The sequence below is a fragment of the Sorex fumeus genome, unplaced genomic scaffold (genome assembly GCF_029834395.1).
Source record: "Sorex fumeus unplaced genomic scaffold, SorFum_2.1 ptg000125l, whole genome shotgun sequence".
NCBI classification, from domain to species: domain Eukaryota; kingdom Metazoa; phylum Chordata; class Mammalia; order Eulipotyphla; family Soricidae; genus Sorex; species Sorex fumeus.
The window spans coordinates 5937773-5955289 of NW_026606182.1; the positions used below are offsets into that span (position 1 = coordinate 5937773).

The 17517-nt window shown below is 64.8% G+C and overlaps 1 protein-coding gene across 2 annotated transcripts in view; it reads right to left on the reverse strand.

The window, feature by feature from the left end:
* Window positions 1–3320: 3320 nt before the first annotated feature.
* Window positions 3321–17517, reverse strand: part of SCUBE1 (signal peptide, CUB domain and EGF like domain containing 1) — a 60386-nt gene continuing 46189 nt past the window's right edge. For both annotated transcript variants that reach the window (XM_056137409.1, XM_056137408.1), the window contains 15 exons: window positions 17306–17428; window positions 16129–16245; window positions 14816–14938; window positions 13283–13405; window positions 13092–13184; window positions 12557–12673; window positions 11581–11718; window positions 10935–11138; window positions 9159–9320; window positions 7971–8138; window positions 7524–7685; window positions 6456–6653; window positions 4957–5109; window positions 4222–4301; window positions 3321–3496 (listed from right to left, as the gene is read on the reverse strand). In XM_056137409.1, coding sequence (XP_055993384.1) covers window positions 3344–3496; window positions 4222–4301; window positions 4957–5109; window positions 6456–6653; window positions 7524–7685; window positions 7971–8138; window positions 9159–9320; window positions 10935–11138; window positions 11581–11718; window positions 12557–12673; window positions 13092–13184; window positions 13283–13405; window positions 14816–14938; window positions 16129–16245; window positions 17306–17428 — 2114 coding nt within the window. In that variant the 3' untranslated portion in view covers window positions 3321–3343. The remainder of the gene's footprint in view (window positions 3497–4221; window positions 4302–4956; window positions 5110–6455; window positions 6654–7523; window positions 7686–7970; window positions 8139–9158; window positions 9321–10934; window positions 11139–11580; window positions 11719–12556; window positions 12674–13091; window positions 13185–13282; window positions 13406–14815; window positions 14939–16128; window positions 16246–17305; window positions 17429–17517) is intronic.

The following is a 17517-nucleotide window of genomic DNA, read 5'->3' on the forward strand; positions in this document are numbered from 1 at the left end:
CAGGCAGCTGTATCCAGGAAGGCATCGCCACCTGCCTCACACCGTCCCGCGAGCCGTCCGGCCCTCCGCGTGGGCCCTAGACCTTGTGTCTTATTCTGAGCAGCTTACGTTGCCTCTGCTGGAAACTTCCTCTCCCCCTCTGTGGCTCTGCCGGGGCCGGGTGGAACAGTGCATCCAGCTCAGACGGGCTCACGCCACGCCATGGACTCGGTACTTGAGTGCTCTGTACCGAGTCCAATTCACAGGCTGGAGCCCGGGGAGCCAAGATGACCCTGATAGAAGATGGGGCCTGTGGGGAAGCGATAGAGCCAGGAGGGCGGGGCGCTCAGGAGAAGAGGCAGAGATACCGTAAGGCTCTGCTGCCCGCTCAGTGAGGACGCAGAAGGCTGGCTGTGATCCAGGAAGAGAACTCCGGCTCGGGGCCGAGTGGGCCAGCGTCACCATCTCAGCCTTCCCCCCGCCACACAAGCTCTGGTGTTTAGGCTCCCTGGGCCCTGTGGTGAGCTGGGGCAGCCCCAACTCTCACCTAACACACAACCAAGATGTCCGTGTGGGCTTCAGGCCCGGCTTGATCAAGGAGCACAAAACGGCCCAGCTCCTGTCCTTCTGTCTTGGCTCCCAGGTGTGTTCTGGGCGTTGGCTGGCCCCCGAGGCGGTGCCCTCTGTCTGATAAATGCCTGCCAGCTTTAGCTCTGACCCGCAGGGATAGCAGGGAAACTTTTTTTTCCCCCTTCTTTTTGGTTCACAGCCAGCAGTGCTCAGGGGTTACTCCTGGCTTTGCACTCAGGAATCGCTCCTGGTGGCGCTTGGGGGTGGGGGACCCTATGTGAAGCCAGGTATCGAACCCAGGTCAGCCGCGTGCAAGGCTGATGCCCTCCCCACTGGACTATCGCTCTGCCCCCAAATCATCAGATCCTTTGGAAAGCTTCGCCCAATACCCAGGCTTCTGTCTCTCTCTGTCTCTGTCCTTTTCTCTCTTTTCTTCCTTTTTTTTTTTTACGGGGTGGGGCACACCCAGCAATGCTCAGGGGTTGCTCCCGGCTCTGCACCCAGGAATCACTCCTTGCAGGCGCGGGGGACCATACAGGATGCCGCGTGCAAACGTCGTACCTGCTGTATCATCTCTCAGGCTCAGGAACCGGCTTCTTCGCTTCCAGCTGCCCCAGGAATCTGCCGCGCCCACACTTGCCCCCCACCCCCCCCCCCCAGAGTCACAAGACCAAGGACCGAGCGGGGTTTTCTCGTTTATTGTGACATCGACCCCCCACGGCGGGCAATGACATTTATATCTCAAGGTGAGGCTGGAGGTGACAGGAGGAGAAATGTGGCCCCGTGAATATTGGGGACCCCCCCGCCGCGGAGCCCCTGGCCCGCCCCCCACTGGGGTTCAGAGGTGCTACTTGGGGGGCTGTTTCTGCGGAGCTGGGACCAGCTGGGCTGTCTTTCCCCGCACCCTGCTGGCTGCCCGCTGCCGGCACAGCACCCGCTCTCCTCTGGGGTGCAATCAAGCTAGCGTCGGGAGAGATTCTGCACCCCATCCGGTGCCCAGCCCCCCACACTGTCCAGTCCAGTCCAGTCCAGTCCATCGGCACCCCTGCGGACACAGCTTTGTGGGCGCTGCTGTGTTGCTGCGGGGCCCAGGGCTGGCCCCTGTGTGCTGACGGATGCTGTGAGCGGCTGCCGTTGGCACCCAGACCCTCAGGGCTTCCTGTTCGGGAACAGAGGGGACCCCTGGGACTGGGGAGGGAGCCCCCCCCACCAGCCCCTAGGGGGCTCGGAGCAGTGACAAACCTGTCCCCCAGGGGGCGCTGCTGGGCTCCATCCCCACTGGTGAGGGTCCTGTTTCTGGCCCCAGGCCTTTCTGCCCCGGGCAGAGGTGGGACCCCCTCTGTGCCCACGCGGGTCGGTAGGAGGGCAGCGCTGCCCAGAGGCTGGAAGCCTTGTGCGTCCCCTGGCCCCTTCTCAGCCTTTCTAGGAGCCCCGGAAACTGAGCCCAGCATCTCCTTTCCTGCGGGGGCTAGCGGGGACACCGGGGTCCCCCCCAAATGCCCATCAGACATGGCTACAGCAGCAGGCCACGAGGATCCCCCCACCTGAGGCTACTTGGGGTGGTTGGGGACCCCGCGCCTGGAACAGAGGGGGGGAGCCCCACCTTTGGCGGGGCAGTGAGGGCCCTGGGGTGCGGCCCAGGAAGGGAGGGTGGGGGAGGGGCCAGTTCTGGGAGCAGTGGAGGTCACGCCCCCGCAGTGACCCCAACACCATCACCCCGGGGTTGGCCTCTGAGGCGGGTCCCCTCTCCTGGTCTGGGGGTGGAGCTGAGCTGGGGAGGGGTCTATCCCTGCTGCCCACCGCCTCAGAGTCTCCGGGGGCGCCAGCTTAGTCCAAACTTCGTGACAACATTTTGCTTCCAGAAGTTTCTTCCTTGGCTCCTTTCCAGCGAGGGCAGGTGCTGGGCAGGAGGGCAGCTTCCTGTCGGCTGCTGGGCGGGGGGCTGGGCTCTGGACTGGCCCACGTCAACGTCTGGGGGCAGCAGGCCCTGCGCCCCACCCGACCACTGTCCTTCCCCAGGCCTCGCCCTGGTCCACTCACCCATCGCCCCTCCCTCCTCCGCAGCCCGGGCGGCAGGGGTGCAGGGTTGCTCCCTCGATGGGGACCCCCAAACTCCCAGCAGGAAATGGGGGGAGGAGGTGGGGGCTGCTCAGAGCTGATGGTCACTGTTGCCTGTGGGTGCAGGTGAAGGCCCGCCCCAGGGGCTGACACTCCCCTCCGAGCCGCTCCCCCCTGCTGGGCCAGGCTGGGACTGGGGGTAGGGCGGGGGGGGGTGTCGGTCTGAGAAGGCCTGGCTAAGGCCTGAGTGCTGGGACCCCGGCATCCACCCAGCAGCCGCCCCCGGCCCCTCAGAGAGAACAGCTACTGCCCCATGCCAGGTCCGGCTCTTCAGGAACTCGAGAGGCCCCGAGGTCCCTGTCCCCCGGGACCCGGCACTGCTCCCTAGCCCTTCACCGAGGGGCCCGCATCTGGAGAAGCGTCTCAGCAACAGCTGGACTGGGGGGGCGGAGGAGGACGGCCCCTCCGCACCCACAAATAGAGAATATATAAATTTATAGTTATATTCATATATATATAGACACACTTCTCAGACGCCCCTCGAGGGGGCCTCTCCTGCCAGCCCACCGGCTGAGCGCCCCTCGCCCGGGGACCCCACCTAGCAAAGCCCCCCCAGGGTGCCCGCGCATCCCCAGCCTGGCCACTCTGCCTCGCCCCTGCTCCCGGGCGTCCCCGGGGGCGCCGGTCACCCCGCTTTCTCCCGGGCCCGCCTCGAGCCGACGGCCGGGCAGGGCGGCTACTTGTAGGGCCGCAGGAAGCGCGTGACCTTGGAGCGCAGCAGCCGGATGAAGGACCGGGGGAGCATCTCCTTGGACTCCTGCGCCGTGTACTTGAAGTAGTTCTGCGGGTGCGCCAGCACGTCGAACAGCGCCTGGATCAGCTTCTTGTCCTGGGTGGGGGGCGGGGGTGGGGGAGGGGGAGAGGGGGAGAGAGAGGGCAGAAGGGGGGAGATATACAGCGGGGTGGAGACCCCTTGGCACGGCCAGCCTGATGCTGAGGATCAAACCCCTGGCACGTGCTCTGGCCCTCGGGGCTACCTCCCCAGCCCGGAAGCTGGTGCACTTTGGGGGATCTTTTTTTTTTCTTTTTGGGTCACATCTGGCGATGCTCAGGGGTTCCTCCTGGCTCTGCACTCAGGAATTACTCCTGGCGGTGCTCGGGGGACCCTAGGGGATGCTGGGGATCGAACCCGGGTCGGATGCCGTGTGCAAGGCAAATGCCCTCCCCACTGTGCTCTCACTCCGGCCCCGACTTTGGGGGTTCTGGTATTTGACTGAAAATGGCTCTGCTGCCGGGACCCCAACATCGCGGGGCACAGAGAACCCCGTGCAGCCAGCTCCAACCGTCACCCTGACAGCCAGGAGAGGGGGTGCGGGGTTCAGGCTCTGCCCGGTGGGGAAGGGTGGGTGGGCGCTGGTGTTGTTCTGAGCAGGGGCACCTCTGGGCCCCTCCCCACCGCCCCCCACACCTGCCCAGGCCAGCAGCCCGCTTCCCAGGCGAGGCGGCGAGCTGAGCCCAGAGGAGCCGGGCCAGGACTCAGCACGGGGGTCGCAGGCTGCCTGGCCTGGAGGGACCCGCGCCCCTTTCCAGGGTCCCGCGGGGGGCCGCGCTCACTTTCAGAATCTCCTGGTGGTTCTCGGAGGCGTAGAGCCGCCCGTCCCGCACGATGTCCTCTATGAGCCGCTGGTAATCCTCTGCGCCCCGGAACCGGCAGGGGAGAAGCAGGTGGAGGGGACCCCTCGGGGCGGGGCGGCCGTAAGAGCCCCCAGCGAGCAAGCGAGACTCCGCGGCCAGGTGCGCCCCGCCCACACCCAGAGCTCACCACGCCCACACCGTATTTGCCACGCCCACACCCAGCGTTCGCCCCGCCCACACCCAGCGCTCGCCCTGCCCAACCCAGCGATAGCCCCACCCACACCCAGTAATCACCCCACCCACACCCAGCGCTCACCACGCCCACACCGCGATAGCTCCGCCCACACCCAGTAATCGCCCCACCCACACCCTGCGCTCGCCCAGCCCACACCCACCGCTCACCACGCCCACACCGTGTTTGCCACGCCCACACCCAGCGTTCACCCCGCCCATGCCCAGTGTTCGCCCCACCCACACCCAGTAATCGCCCCACCCACACCCAGAGCTCACCACGCTCACACCCAGCGCTCGCCACGCCCACACCCAGTGATAGCTCCGCCCATGCCCAGTAATCGCCCCGCCCACACCGACGCCCCACCCACACCCAGCGTAGCTCCGCCCACACCAGCGCTCACCAGGCCCACACCCAGCGATAGCCCCGCCCAACCCAGCGATAGCCCCGCCCACACCCAGCGTGGCCCCGCCCACACCTACCGTCGTAGGTGACATAGGGCACCTGGAAGCCGCGGCCGCTGTTGCCCTCGTTGGACTTGAACTGGATCCAGAGCTTGCGGGAGCGGGAGGTGAAGGCGATGGGGCGCTCGTAGGTCTGGCACGTCTCGTAGGTGGTGATGGACGTGGGCGAGGCTGGGGGTGCGGACACGAGCTCCCAAATGCCCCCGCTCTCCGGGCTCCACCAGGCCCTTCCCACTCTCCAGCCCAGTTCGGACCCCACCTTCTGAGGACGGTCGCGGTGCCCTCTCCTCCGGGAAGCCTCCCTGACTGCTGCGTGCCCAGCCCATCCCGCTCCTGCGCTGGTGCCCCTCCTTATTCCAGACCTGCTCAGCGCCAGGAGGAAAGCAGCCCTGCCTCGCGCAGGGGTTCTGGCCCCCGCCGGCCCTTCTGAGCCTGCTGGGGTGTGTGGGGGAACGTGTCTGAAAGAGTGTGCAGAATGCGCCTGGGCTGTGTGCACACAAGTGTATGCGTGTGCGTGTGTGCGTGTACATGTACATGTACATGTTCCGAGTGCCCTGGGCTGCATGTGTGTGTGGCATGTAGAGTGTGTATGCATAGGTATAGTACATGGAGCGTGTCTGTGTGGTGTACCCCAAGCTGTGCGCACACGCGCGTGTGCGTGTAGTATATGGAGTCTATGTGTGTGACGTAGTATATGGCGTGTGTGCATGTGAGGCGTGCCCCAGATTGCATGTGTGTTTGTGTGTGTGTGTGTAGTATATGGAGTGTGAGTATAGCATATGAGTGTGTGCATGTGTGCATGTGCTGTGTGCTCCGGATTGCATGTGTATGTGTGTGTGTGTGTGTGTGTGTGTGTGTGTGTGTAGTATATGGGGGTGTATGTGTGTAGTATATGGAGTGTGTGCATGTGTGTGTGGGGTATGTGTGCATGTGTATATATGGGGTGCATGCATGTGTGTAGTATATGGAGAGTGTGTTTGTGTAGTATATGGAATTGTAGTGTAATTGTATACTGTGTAGTGTATGCGTGTGTGTGGTATATGGGGTGTATGGGATGTGCGTGTGCACATAGTCTATGGAGTGTGTGCATGTGAGGCGTGCCCCAGATTGCATGTGTGTTTGTGTGTGCGTGTAGTATATGGTGTGTGTAATGTATGGAGTGTGTGTGAGTACAGCATATGATTGTGTGCATGTGTGCATGTGCTGCGTGCTCCGGATTGCATGTGTGTTTGTGTGTGTGTGTGTAGTATATGGGGTGTATGTGTGTAGTATATGGAGTGTGTGCATGTGTGTGTAGTATATGGGGTTTGTGTGTGTGTGTAGTATATGGGGTGTATGGGGTGTGCGTGTGCACACAGTATATGGAGTGTGTGTGGCATATGGGGTATGTGTGCATGTGTGTGTAGTATACGGGGGTGCACGCTCATGTGTGTAGTATATGGAGAGTGTTTGTGTAGTCCACGGCGCGTGCATGCGTGTGCACGCACAGCGTGCCCCGGCCCCGCGCCCGCACCTACCGCTCTTCCTCATGACCAGGACGTCTCCGCACTCGTCCTCGATGGGCAGGAAGATCTCGGGGACCACGACGAGGATCCTGCGCTTGGGCGGTGGGGAGATGTGCCACACGCACTCGGCGTTGGCGGGGTACTCGCCGGGGTAGTTGGGGGACTCGATGTAGCCCGTGTAGTCGCCCAGCTCGCCTCCGCAGTGCTGGTCTGGGGGGGCCGAGGCGGCTGGTCTTCCGGGGGACCCGGCTGCCGGCAGAGCCAGCTGTGGCGCGCGGGCCTGGGCCCCCTGCCCCTCCCTCCTTCCTCAGTTTCCCTCACGCCTGCCCAGGCTCCGCAGGGAGCAGGAGGTCCCTGAGGGGCGACCCGCCTCCCTCCGGGGGGCCCTGCGGGGAGAGGCCGGGAAAGGGGCTGTGGGCTGGACACAGGGACGGGGAAGGGCAGGAGAGTCCAGGGCTGCCTGTGTCCACCCCAGCCCCAGACAGACCCGCAGAGACGCACACACACGCACACGCACTCACACAAGACACACACATATGGACATACACGTAGAGACAGACACAGACACACACACTCAGATACACACATCCACACACAGACACACTCAGACACACATCTACACACAGACACACACTCAGATACGCACGTCCACACTCAGACAGACATAGAAACACGCACAGATACACACCCACACAGACACACTCTCAGATACACACAATCACAAAGACACACACACTGACACACTCACATGCTCACACACACCCAGACACATATATACAGACACACACTCAGATACACACACTCACATGCTCACAGACACACACAGTTACACACTTTCACACCCAGACACACACCTACCCACACACTCACCCAGACTCACAAACACACAGACACACACTCAGATACTCAGACACTCACAGACTCACACCCAGACACACACACACACGCACACACACACAGAGAACTGCCCTTCCCCGTCTCCCTCCATGACCAGGGCAGTGGACAGCAGGCCAGGAGGGCGGCCCCGGGGCCCAGGGCCGGGCTGGCAGCGCCCACACGGGGGTCCCCGCCGGGACGTACTTTTGCAGTGGCTGACGTTGGTGGAGCCGTCCGAGTCGGTGCTGGTGTTGCCGGGACAGGCCACGCAGTGGTTCTGGCCGAACTCGGGCTGGTAGGTGCCCACGGGGCAGCGAATGCAGCGGTGGCTGGTGGTGTTGTAGCGGTGGCCCGGCGAGCAGTGCACTGCGGGGGGCGTGAGCCGGGTCTGTCCAGGGAGGGGTGGCAGGGCAGGGGCGGGGCGGGGGTGGCCGGGCAGGCAGGGGTGATGGGGGCCGAGCTCCCGCGGGGGGCGTCTCTCCCGCGAAGTCCAGCCCCGGGTGGCCCGCGGACCAGACACTCAGCAGAGGGGGCTTCCCTGGGGGTCTTCCAGGTCAGCAGAGGTGGGGGCTGGCCGGGCTGGGAGTGGGGCTGGGTTGGACCCCTTGGGGATCCCGGGGCTCTGGCTGGGGGGCTCCCGGGAGGTCCTACCTTTGGTCTCGCAGTCCTGGAAGGAGGTGGTGCCCCCATGCTTGGTCAGCAGCCCCCCGCCACAGGGGAAGCAGCTGGTGCGCCCTGGCTCAGGCTGGTACGTGCCCACCGGACAGGCCTGGCACGGCCGGAAGCCGTCGGCCGAGAAGGAGCCTGGCAGACACTGGCCTGGACGGCCGGGCAGCGCTGAGTGGGTGCCCTGCCACAGAGCGGGGGACAGCCACCCCCCAGCACCGGGAGGTTCTGGCCGGGCCCCACCTTCTGGCAGTGGGGGGGGCACGTCCCCCAGGGTCAAGCCGGGGAAAGGAGGGTGTGCAGGGTCCCAGGCCCACACGTGCTCGCAGAGAGCAGGGGCAGAGGCGGGTCTGCACGGGGGGGGGTGCTCAGTCCACCCCAGGGCGCCCACAAAGACTGGACAGGGCTGTGGGCGCTCCCGTCCCCAAGAAGGCCGAGCGCGTCGTCCCTCTGCTCCCAAGCCTGGGTGCCCTGTTCCACCCCGTTCACTTGGGTGCCGGCCACGTGGCCCAGGAGAGGGTGTGGCTGGGCCCATTCACAGATGGGGCCAAGGTCAGTGGACTGAGAAGGGGATTCTAGGACACCCCCAGGGCAAAGCATGACATGCCCAAGGAGTGGAGACGGCACACGCCGACCACATGCCCCGGGATGGGAGCCATGGCACAGAGGACCCTGCTGGCCCCCACGGGGCACCATGTGCGTCAGGCAGCTTCAGTGGCTGCAGAGGCCAAGGGCAGCGGCTGTAAACGATGCAGCCGTATGCCTTGGGGGCTCTGTCCCATGGTTTTGGGGTCCTGTCCCGTGGCTCGGGGGCTCTGTCCCATGGCTTGGGGGAGTCCTTTCCCGTGGCTCTGTCCTGTGACTCAGGGCTCTGTTCCATGGCTCAGGGCCCTGTCCTGTGACTCAGGGGTCTTGTCCTGTGGCTTGGGGGTCCTGTCCTGTGGCTCAGGGGCCCTGTGCCATGGCTCGGCATGTGTCTGCTGCTCCTTTCCCGGGCAGGGATGGAATCTGGCCTCGCCACGGAGACCTGCGCCGTGCCGCAGAGCCGCCTCCCTTGCCCACGCGGGTGTGGCCCGGGCTCTGTTCACGGCAGCCTGAGGGAACCTGGGGGTGCTGGTCCACATGGATGGGCCCCTCCCCCCGGCCCCCTCCCACATGCGAACCCGCACCCACCTCCACACTCAGACACGTTGCGGGCGCCGGCCAGGCCCAGGCCGTCGCTGCTGGGACACGGGGTGCAGCCGAGCTGGCCCTCCCGGTCCTGGTAGGTCCCCGGCGGGCAGGGCGCACACTGGCCCAGCTCCCCGTCGAAGTGGGTGCCAGGGCCGCAGGGCACTGCAGGGACAGGGCGGGGGTGCGGGGCTGGGACCGAGGGGGCGCCTGTCGGGCTGAGGGCCCCTCCCCGAGTGTGGGTGGGAGGCCCGGGAGGCCCGACCCCGCCTGTGCCCCCCACGCCGTGCCCGCCCCCTCTCCCTCCTGTGGCGCCTGGTCTGCCCGGCTTGGTTCTGTCCCCTCCACGTCCGTCCTTCCGTCTAAACCACGTGCCTGTCCCTTCTCCTGCCCGTGCAGGGGCCCCGCTCCTGGGAACTCAGGCAGGCCGTGGCGGGACATGCAGGGGCGGGGCTGTGGCTTTAGTTTTTATCACACGCACACACATACCTGCACATACAACACATACGCACACTCACACGGCAACGCATGTGTGCCACACGAGCACACGCACACAGGAACACGCACTCACACATGACACACAGCATCACCTACAGACATGCATGATATGCACAGGCTACTCAGGCACACGCCACATACCAGACAAAACACACAACATGTGCATACACGACATACACGCACACGATACTCGCGTGGCCCACATACACACAACACACATAGGAACATGCACACGCAACACACATACATGCATGACACATGTACACACAACACACGCAGGAACATGCACAACATACAGCACACACATGCACACTATACATACATGACACCTGCACACACCACCCAGCAATACACACGTGCACACACAACATACATGACACAACACAGGAACACACAACACATGACACGTACACACATACAACATGCACATATATATTGCAATACACACATGCACATACAACATACATGACACAGCACAGGAACATGACACACGACATGTACACGCATACAACATGCACATACATATTACAATGCACAGCACACACACAAACAGCACACATGCACACACAAAACATGTGCACACATGAAAACACATAGGACACACACGTTGCAGGCACTCATGAGTACACGCACACGTGTGCACACACGTTCCGACACAGAAGTCACTGAAATCGTGTCCGTGTGTCTGCGCAAATCCACCCCCCACCCGTCCTGCCCAGAGGGCCTAGACGCAGTGTCCACCGTGGCCCATGTCCCCCTCTGTCCCTGCAGCCGTGGGGGGCACGAGGACCCAGTTCCATGTAGGGGCGCCCGCGGGCTGATGGGGACCGTCCCAACCCTGCACCCAACACCGGACAGCGCAGCTGCGGCCGTGAGCACAGTCTCCGAGGCACCGCCCAGCCCCAGGCAGCGAGGCGTGGGAGGAAGACGGGCCTGCACTGTCCACCCGGCCATGCTCGCAGGGGGGCCACCTCGCCCTCGAGGGGACGTGCCAAAGGCCAGCGGGGCAGGGCGGGGGCTGAGCTGAGCATCCTGATGGCCACGCGGCCTCCCGCCCGGCACACACCCTGCACTGAGTCACCTCCTGGCCCAGTGGGACTCAGTCCTGGCAGTGCTCGGGGACCCTGTGGGGTGCGGGGATCTAGCCAGGGTCGGCTGTGCACTGCCCCGGGCAGGACAGGACCCTGCCCCTCTGTCCCCGCCCGCCCGCCGTCTGTGTCCGAGTTCTGTCCTCCTCCACCCCCCAGCCCCAGGAGAGGGGTGGCAGCGGGCGGGACTCACCGCATCTGCCGTCCTGCAGTGCCTGGCCCAGGCTGCACGCGCCCTGGCCGTCTGGGGCCTTGGCTGGCCGCTGGGCCACCTCGTACTCGGTGCCCGCGAGCCGGACGGAGAAGAGCTGGCGGCTGATGGCCCTGCGCAGGGCCCTGACGGCGGCCTGGAGGCTCTGCTCCACGCGCTTCTGCAGACACTGCGCCTCGCAGGAGCCTGTGGGAGGGGAGAGCCCACTCACGCCCCGCCCGGAGCAGAGCAGAGCGGGGGTCGCACACTCCCGGCCCCCCTCTGCTTCCTGAACACCCTCCCGCCCCCAGCTCTCTCTGTCCTCTGTCCTTTGCCTCTCCTGTTCCCTCGGCGTGCAGGCAGTTCCCTGCTCTTGTCCGATTTGCCTCCTCCAGGAAGACTTCCTAGGTGCTCCCCGGGGCAGGCCTCTGCTCCGTGCTGCCTGTTTGTCCTAAGGCCCCCACTGTAAAGGTCTCCCCAGGGTGTGGGTCTGTGCTGGGAGCCGGGGGTCCCAACCCCTGCCTTGGGGGGCTTGCCTGTCCCTCAGCATCCAGGGGAGACGGTTTGAGTGCGAGGGGCTGGACCCCAGGTCCCGCCCCTAGTGGCCGCCCCTGCCCCGCTGCCCCCTGCCCCCCTCGGGCACCCCCACCTGAGGCCCCGTCCGCCTCCGTCTCCACCTCAAACTCGGCGGTGATGTGCGTCGCCTCCCGGGACGGGCCCACGCGGCCACGGTGCTTCTTCTTGGACGAGTCGCACTTGAGGGTCACGGAGGTCACGTGGCCGTTCTCTGGACAGGGACGGGACGGCTGTGGCCGCGGCCTCGCCTGTGCCCCTCTGCTCAGGGCCCTGGGACCCCGGGACAGACCACCATCCCCCCCGGCCCCCAGTTTCTCCCTGTGCTGCCCACAGCCCACAGCCTCCATTCGGGGTGGGGGCCACACCCGGCCGGTCTCAGGGCTGACTCCCGGCTCTGTGCTCAGGGCTGACTCCCGGCTCTGTGCTCAGGGCTGACTCCTGGCTCTGTGCTCAGGGCTTGCTTCTGGCTCTGTGCTCGGGGCTGACTCCTGGCTCTGTGCTCAGGGCTGACTCTCAACTGTGCTCAGGGCTGACTCCTGGCTCAGTGCTCAGGGCTGACTCCCGGCTCAGTGCTCAGGGATCACTCCTGGCTGTGCTTGGGGCTGACTTCTGGCTCTATGCTCAGGGCTGACTCCTGGCTCAGTGCTCAGGGTTGACTCCCAGCTCTGTACTCGGGGCTCACTCCTGGCAGTGCTCGGGGGTTCTCTGGGCTCTCAGGGACGGAATCAGGGTCAGCCGCGTGCCAGGCCACTGCCCTTCCCGCTATGCCCCGGCTCGGGCCCACACAACCTCGTTCTGGCCACCCTCCTCCTACGCTGCCACTGGCGGGGCCCTGTGGTTCACCCCGTGGCACCCCGCCAGGCTTGAGCAGGAAGCTCTGGGTGGCCTTCTGTGCAGAGCCACCCTTGGCAGTGCCACCTTCCCGGAACAGTTCCCTCTGCCACCGTGTGGGGAGGACGAGGGACACCCCCCACTCCCGGGACCCCGCACCCCTCCGCGGCGGTGGTGGTGCTGGGGAGAACGGTCCTGCCCCCGGGTCCGGGGCTCACCGGGCAGCAGCTGCCGGGGATCGTCCTGGGTGGGCTCGCGGCCACGGGGCTGCAGGCGGCACTTGGCATCTCGGATCTTGAAACGGGCCTTCTGCCTGATGGGGGCGGCGGGGGCACCTGGCGAAAGCCCAAAGCCCCCCAGGTGTGGCCTCCCCTGTGGGCAGGTGTGGGAGGGGCGGCTGGCGGCCGGGGTGGGGGTCGGGGGCCGCGTCAGATTCTCTCCCCAAAGCGTCTGTGGTGTGGGGCCAGGCTCCAGCCAGGGGGTCTCCCTCCCCCGGCACCCCCAGCCTCTCACCCGGCTCATGCTGAGAAAAAGGGGGTGAGGCCGGCAGAGAGGGAAAGGCAGCGTGGGGAGACGGGTCTGGGGAACCGCCCAGGCCGCCTCGGGACCCCCCCAGCCCCTCCCTGCTGTGTCGGGGGCTCCAGGGGGCCAGGGTCCCCTGCAATGCAGGGTCAGGGGTCGCCGCCACGGCACCGTGGGGCTCAGAGACCGGGACCCACGGCCGGGTTCGGGTGGGGGGGGGTCAGAGGTTACCTGGGCAGCCGGGGCCGGTGCTGTTGCGCTTCTGGGGCGTCCTGCCCCGGAGCCCCGCGACGCCACAGCTCAGGCTGTAGCTGTTCTCCGAGTCTGCGGGGAGACGGGGGTGAGAGCCGGGACCCCGGGGGTAGGGGAGGGGGGAGCAGAGACCGCGGGGGGGCGCCCCCCCCGCCCCGGGCTGCCCTTACCTGGGGCAGAGAGCGTGTGCACGGGGCAGGAGAGGGAGCAGCTCTCCACGCCGCCCGTCCGGCTGCAGGTCAGCTGCGTGCGCGGCCAGGCCTTGGCCCGGGAGGACAGGCACTGACCCGTGTCTGCGGGAAGGAAGATGCGAGAGAGGGCTGCTGGGAGCAGGGGGTCCGGGTCCGGGAGGTCAGGCCGGGGCTTGCCGGCACTGGCCCTGGTGAGGACGACAGACCCCTGTGTGAAGCGGGCAGCGTCAGGGGCAGGAAATGCCGAGGACGGGCTGGGTCTGAGCATCACCCACGGGAGCCTGGAGCCGGACTCTGTCGCCTTGGCAACCAGGGATCGGCCTCCCAGTGCATCCTTGCGTGGGTCTCTGCCTTGCTCGGCGAACTAACGCGCTTGGGAGTTCCTGCCTCTGTGCCCTACTGCCAGCAGGCCCCCCACCCCCCACCCCTGCCCCCGCCTAGGCTCTGGCACACACTGGGAACACGGGCTCTGCAGGAGCTGTGTGTGCCAACCCCCCAAGGCACTGCTGGGTTGGGCTCAGAGCGTGAGCGCCCCCGGGCCTCAGCACAGGTGACTCTGGATGTCCAAGTGGCCACCGGTCAGTACCAGCCCTGCAGCTGGATGAGCAGGGGTGGGGCTAGGGGGCGGAAATGGGGTTTGTAGGGGCCGGAGCAATATAGCAGAGCGGGGAGGGCGTTTGCCTGGCACGTGGCCCACCGGGCTGGGTCCCCGGCATCCCAGAGAGCACCGCCAGGAGTGATTCCTGAGCACAGGGCCGGGAGGAACCGCTGAGCACTGCTGTAAGTGACCCCCCTACTAACCCCCAAAAAGAAATGAGATTTTAGTTGGAAAAAAAAGTGCCGTGGGAGGTGACATGGCTCAGGTCACGGCAGGACAGGCCGCAGGAGCGTGAAATGAATTCAGGATGAAGAAAAGCAAACTCACGGCTCAGGGAGACTCGCCGACCCCCAGCTCGGTCTGAATCTGTTTCCTTGTTTGCTTTAGGGCCCCACTGGGCAGTGCTTGGGCTACTCTCGGCTCTGTGCTCCAGGGACCCGGCTGTCCCAGGGATGGCCCTAAGGCTGAGCCCAGCCTGAGCATCCACTGCCCCCAAGGAATTATTTTTCTTTTTTTGGTTTTGGGGCCGTACCCAGAGGTGCTCAGGGCTGACTCCCGGCTCTGTGCTCAGGGTCACTCCTGGTTCTGTGCTCGGGGAACCTTTGTGTTGCCAGGATCAAAGCACACGTCCTCCCTGCTAGAGTCCAGCTCACGCCTCGAGCCTCTTAAGGCTTCTGTTCCCTTCAGGTCGCGCCAGACTCAGACCAAAGGAGCTGAGTGTCGCCTCACTTGGGGACGGCAGCCGGGGCTCCCGTCACGTCGGGGGTTTCCCTGCAGCTCAGGTGGGGGCAGGCTGCCTGTGTGTGTGGGGGGCCCAGGCCCGCGCCCAGTGAGGCTCTGGCTTTCTGGGGGTGGAGCCTCCGGCGCCCTGAGCCCGGCCTGCTCGCCGCTCCCCAGGGGCGCCCCGCACTCACCCACGCAGTCCTTGCGGTTCCAGTGCAGACGCCGCCCGGGCGGGCACACGCACTCGAAGCTGCCCTCCGTGTTGACGCAGCCCTGCTCGCAGCTCCCGTTGTTCACGCTGCACTCGTCCACGTCTGCGGGCACACGCGGGTGAGGCGCTGCGGCCCCACGGCCCACGGGGCAGCAGGAGCGGAGCCCAGCCTGACAGCCGCCTCCAAGCCAGCCACTCCGCTAGCAGCACGGCGCCCCACGCACACGGGTGCACACAGGGGCACACACGCCTGCCCCGCATGGGCACGCATGCCCCATGCACACACACGTACATCACGCACACTCATGCACTGTGTGTACACGCGTGCCTGATACACACGTGTGTACATCATGTGCACACACTCGTGCACCACGTTTGCGTGCATGACCAATGTACACATATATCCACCACACGCATACACATGCACACACATATGTACGCATGTCCGATGCACATGAATGTGTATGTCTCCCTCCCACACCACACACGTGTACCACATGTGCACACATGCCTCGTGCACATGCATGTGCACATGTGCACCAGGCATGCGTACATATGTGTGCACGTGTGTATACCTATGTATACACACATGTGCACACCACCACACATGTATGTCTCCCTCCCACACCACACACATGTGTACCACATGTGCACACATGCCTCGTGCACACATGTGTGTATATATGTGCATCAGGCATGCATATGTGTGCATGTGTGTATACCTATGTATACACACATGTATACACCACCACACATGTATGTCTACCTCCCACACCACACACACATGTACCACATGTGCACACATGCCTGGTGCACACATGTGTGTGCACTTGTGCATCAGGCATGCGTACATATGTGTGTGCATGTGTGTATACCTATGTATGCACACATGTATACACCACCTGCACACACATACACACAGTATATTTTCACATTCTCAGCACACACACATGCCTGGTGCACACACAAGTACATGTCACGTTCACACATGCCCAGAGCCAGCGGAAACCTGACTTGCCTGCTTCAACCCGGGGTGCACGGACCCCCGCCCTCCCCAACCTCCCGGAGCCTCTGCTCAGGCCCCTCCTCGCGGCCTCCCTCCCTCCTGGCCTCCCGGCTGGGCCTCTCCGGCGGGACCCCAGCACGGAGCTCTCGGCTGCCTGGCGTCCCCTAACCGCGGAGAGCACGGCGTGCCCAGGCTTCCTTCCCTCCCGGTCCTGCTCAGCTCAGGTGCCCCCTAGGCCCGGCAGGTCGGCGCGTGCCTCGGGGAGGTGGCCCCGGGGGGCTGCAGACCTCCGCAGTGGGTGGCGCCGTAGAGCGCGTAGCCGGGGCGGCACAGGCACTGGAAGCTGCCGGGCGAGTTGACGCAGATGTGGTCGCAGGCCCGCCGGAAGGAGCACTCGTCGATGTCTGCGGGACAGGCGGGTGGGGGATGCGGGTGAGGACCCCGCCCTTCCCATCCCCTCTCCCCGGGGACCAGGGGGCAGCACCGCGAGAGGGGCTGGGAGGACTCTGCTAGTTTATTTTCTGTTCTCATGTTCGGTTTGGGGGCCAGGCCCAGTGCTCAGGGGTCACTCCTGGCGGTGCTTGGGGGACCCTGCCTGGGCCCGGGGATCAAATGAGGCCAGCCCCATCTAAGCTCCTAAGCAGCCCTGCCCGCTCCCTGCCTGACCCTCATATAGATGTTATTAGGGTTAACGTTATTATTAATAAGAGATTAACACAGCACTGTAGCACGGTCCTCCCGTTGTTCATCGATTTGCTCGAGCGGGCACCAGTAACGTCTCCACTGTGAGACTCATTGCTGTTTTTGGATATCGAATATATCATGGGGAGCTTGCCGGGCTCTGCCATGCGGGCGGGATACTCTCGGCAGCTTGCTGGGCTCTCTGAGAGGAGTGGAGGAATCGAACCCGGGTTGGCCGTGTGCAAGGCAGGCACTCTATACTTAATATAATAGCATTGACATATATAATACAATATATATAATTCTATATACACATATAAAATTTGGTTTTGGGGTACCCCCAGCAGTGCTCAGGGGTGACTCCTGATGGGGCTGAGCAGAGTGTGGGGTGCTGGGGACTGCGTGCAGGTGGCTGGGTGCAGGGCAGTGCCCTCCCCGCTGTGCTCTCTCGACACCTCCCCCCCCCCCCCCAACTCTCCCACTGTCTCTGCTTCTGGGGCACCCCTGGGCGGACTGCAGGAGAGCCCCTGCAATGGCCAGCGCCTTCCACCAGGTGGCAGCATTCTGCCCCTCAAGCCACGTGGGGGGGCAGAACTCCCCCCAACCCCCTTAACGCCCTCCCCCCCCCCACACACACACAGCCACGGGAGGACCTGGCAGGGCAGAGCTGCTGGCCACCAGCTCCGTGACCTGGCTGGGTCCTGGCTCCCCGTGGCCAGGCGGTGTCCCTGGCGAGCTACCCCCCCCACCCCCACCCGCCCCCACCCCTGCCCGCCAGCTTACCCTGGCAGCTGCGCTCGTCCGTCAGCAGCTTGTAGCCCTTCCGGCAGCCGCACTCAAAGCTGCCCACCGTGTTGCGGCAGAAATGGTCGCAGCCGCCCGAGTTGGCCAGGCACTCGTTGATGTCTGCGGGGGGCCGGGGGCAGGGGCCGAGGGCGGTGGGCGGGAGAGAAGCCCAGCTCAGCCCGGGCATTGGAGCACCAAGGGAGGGGACA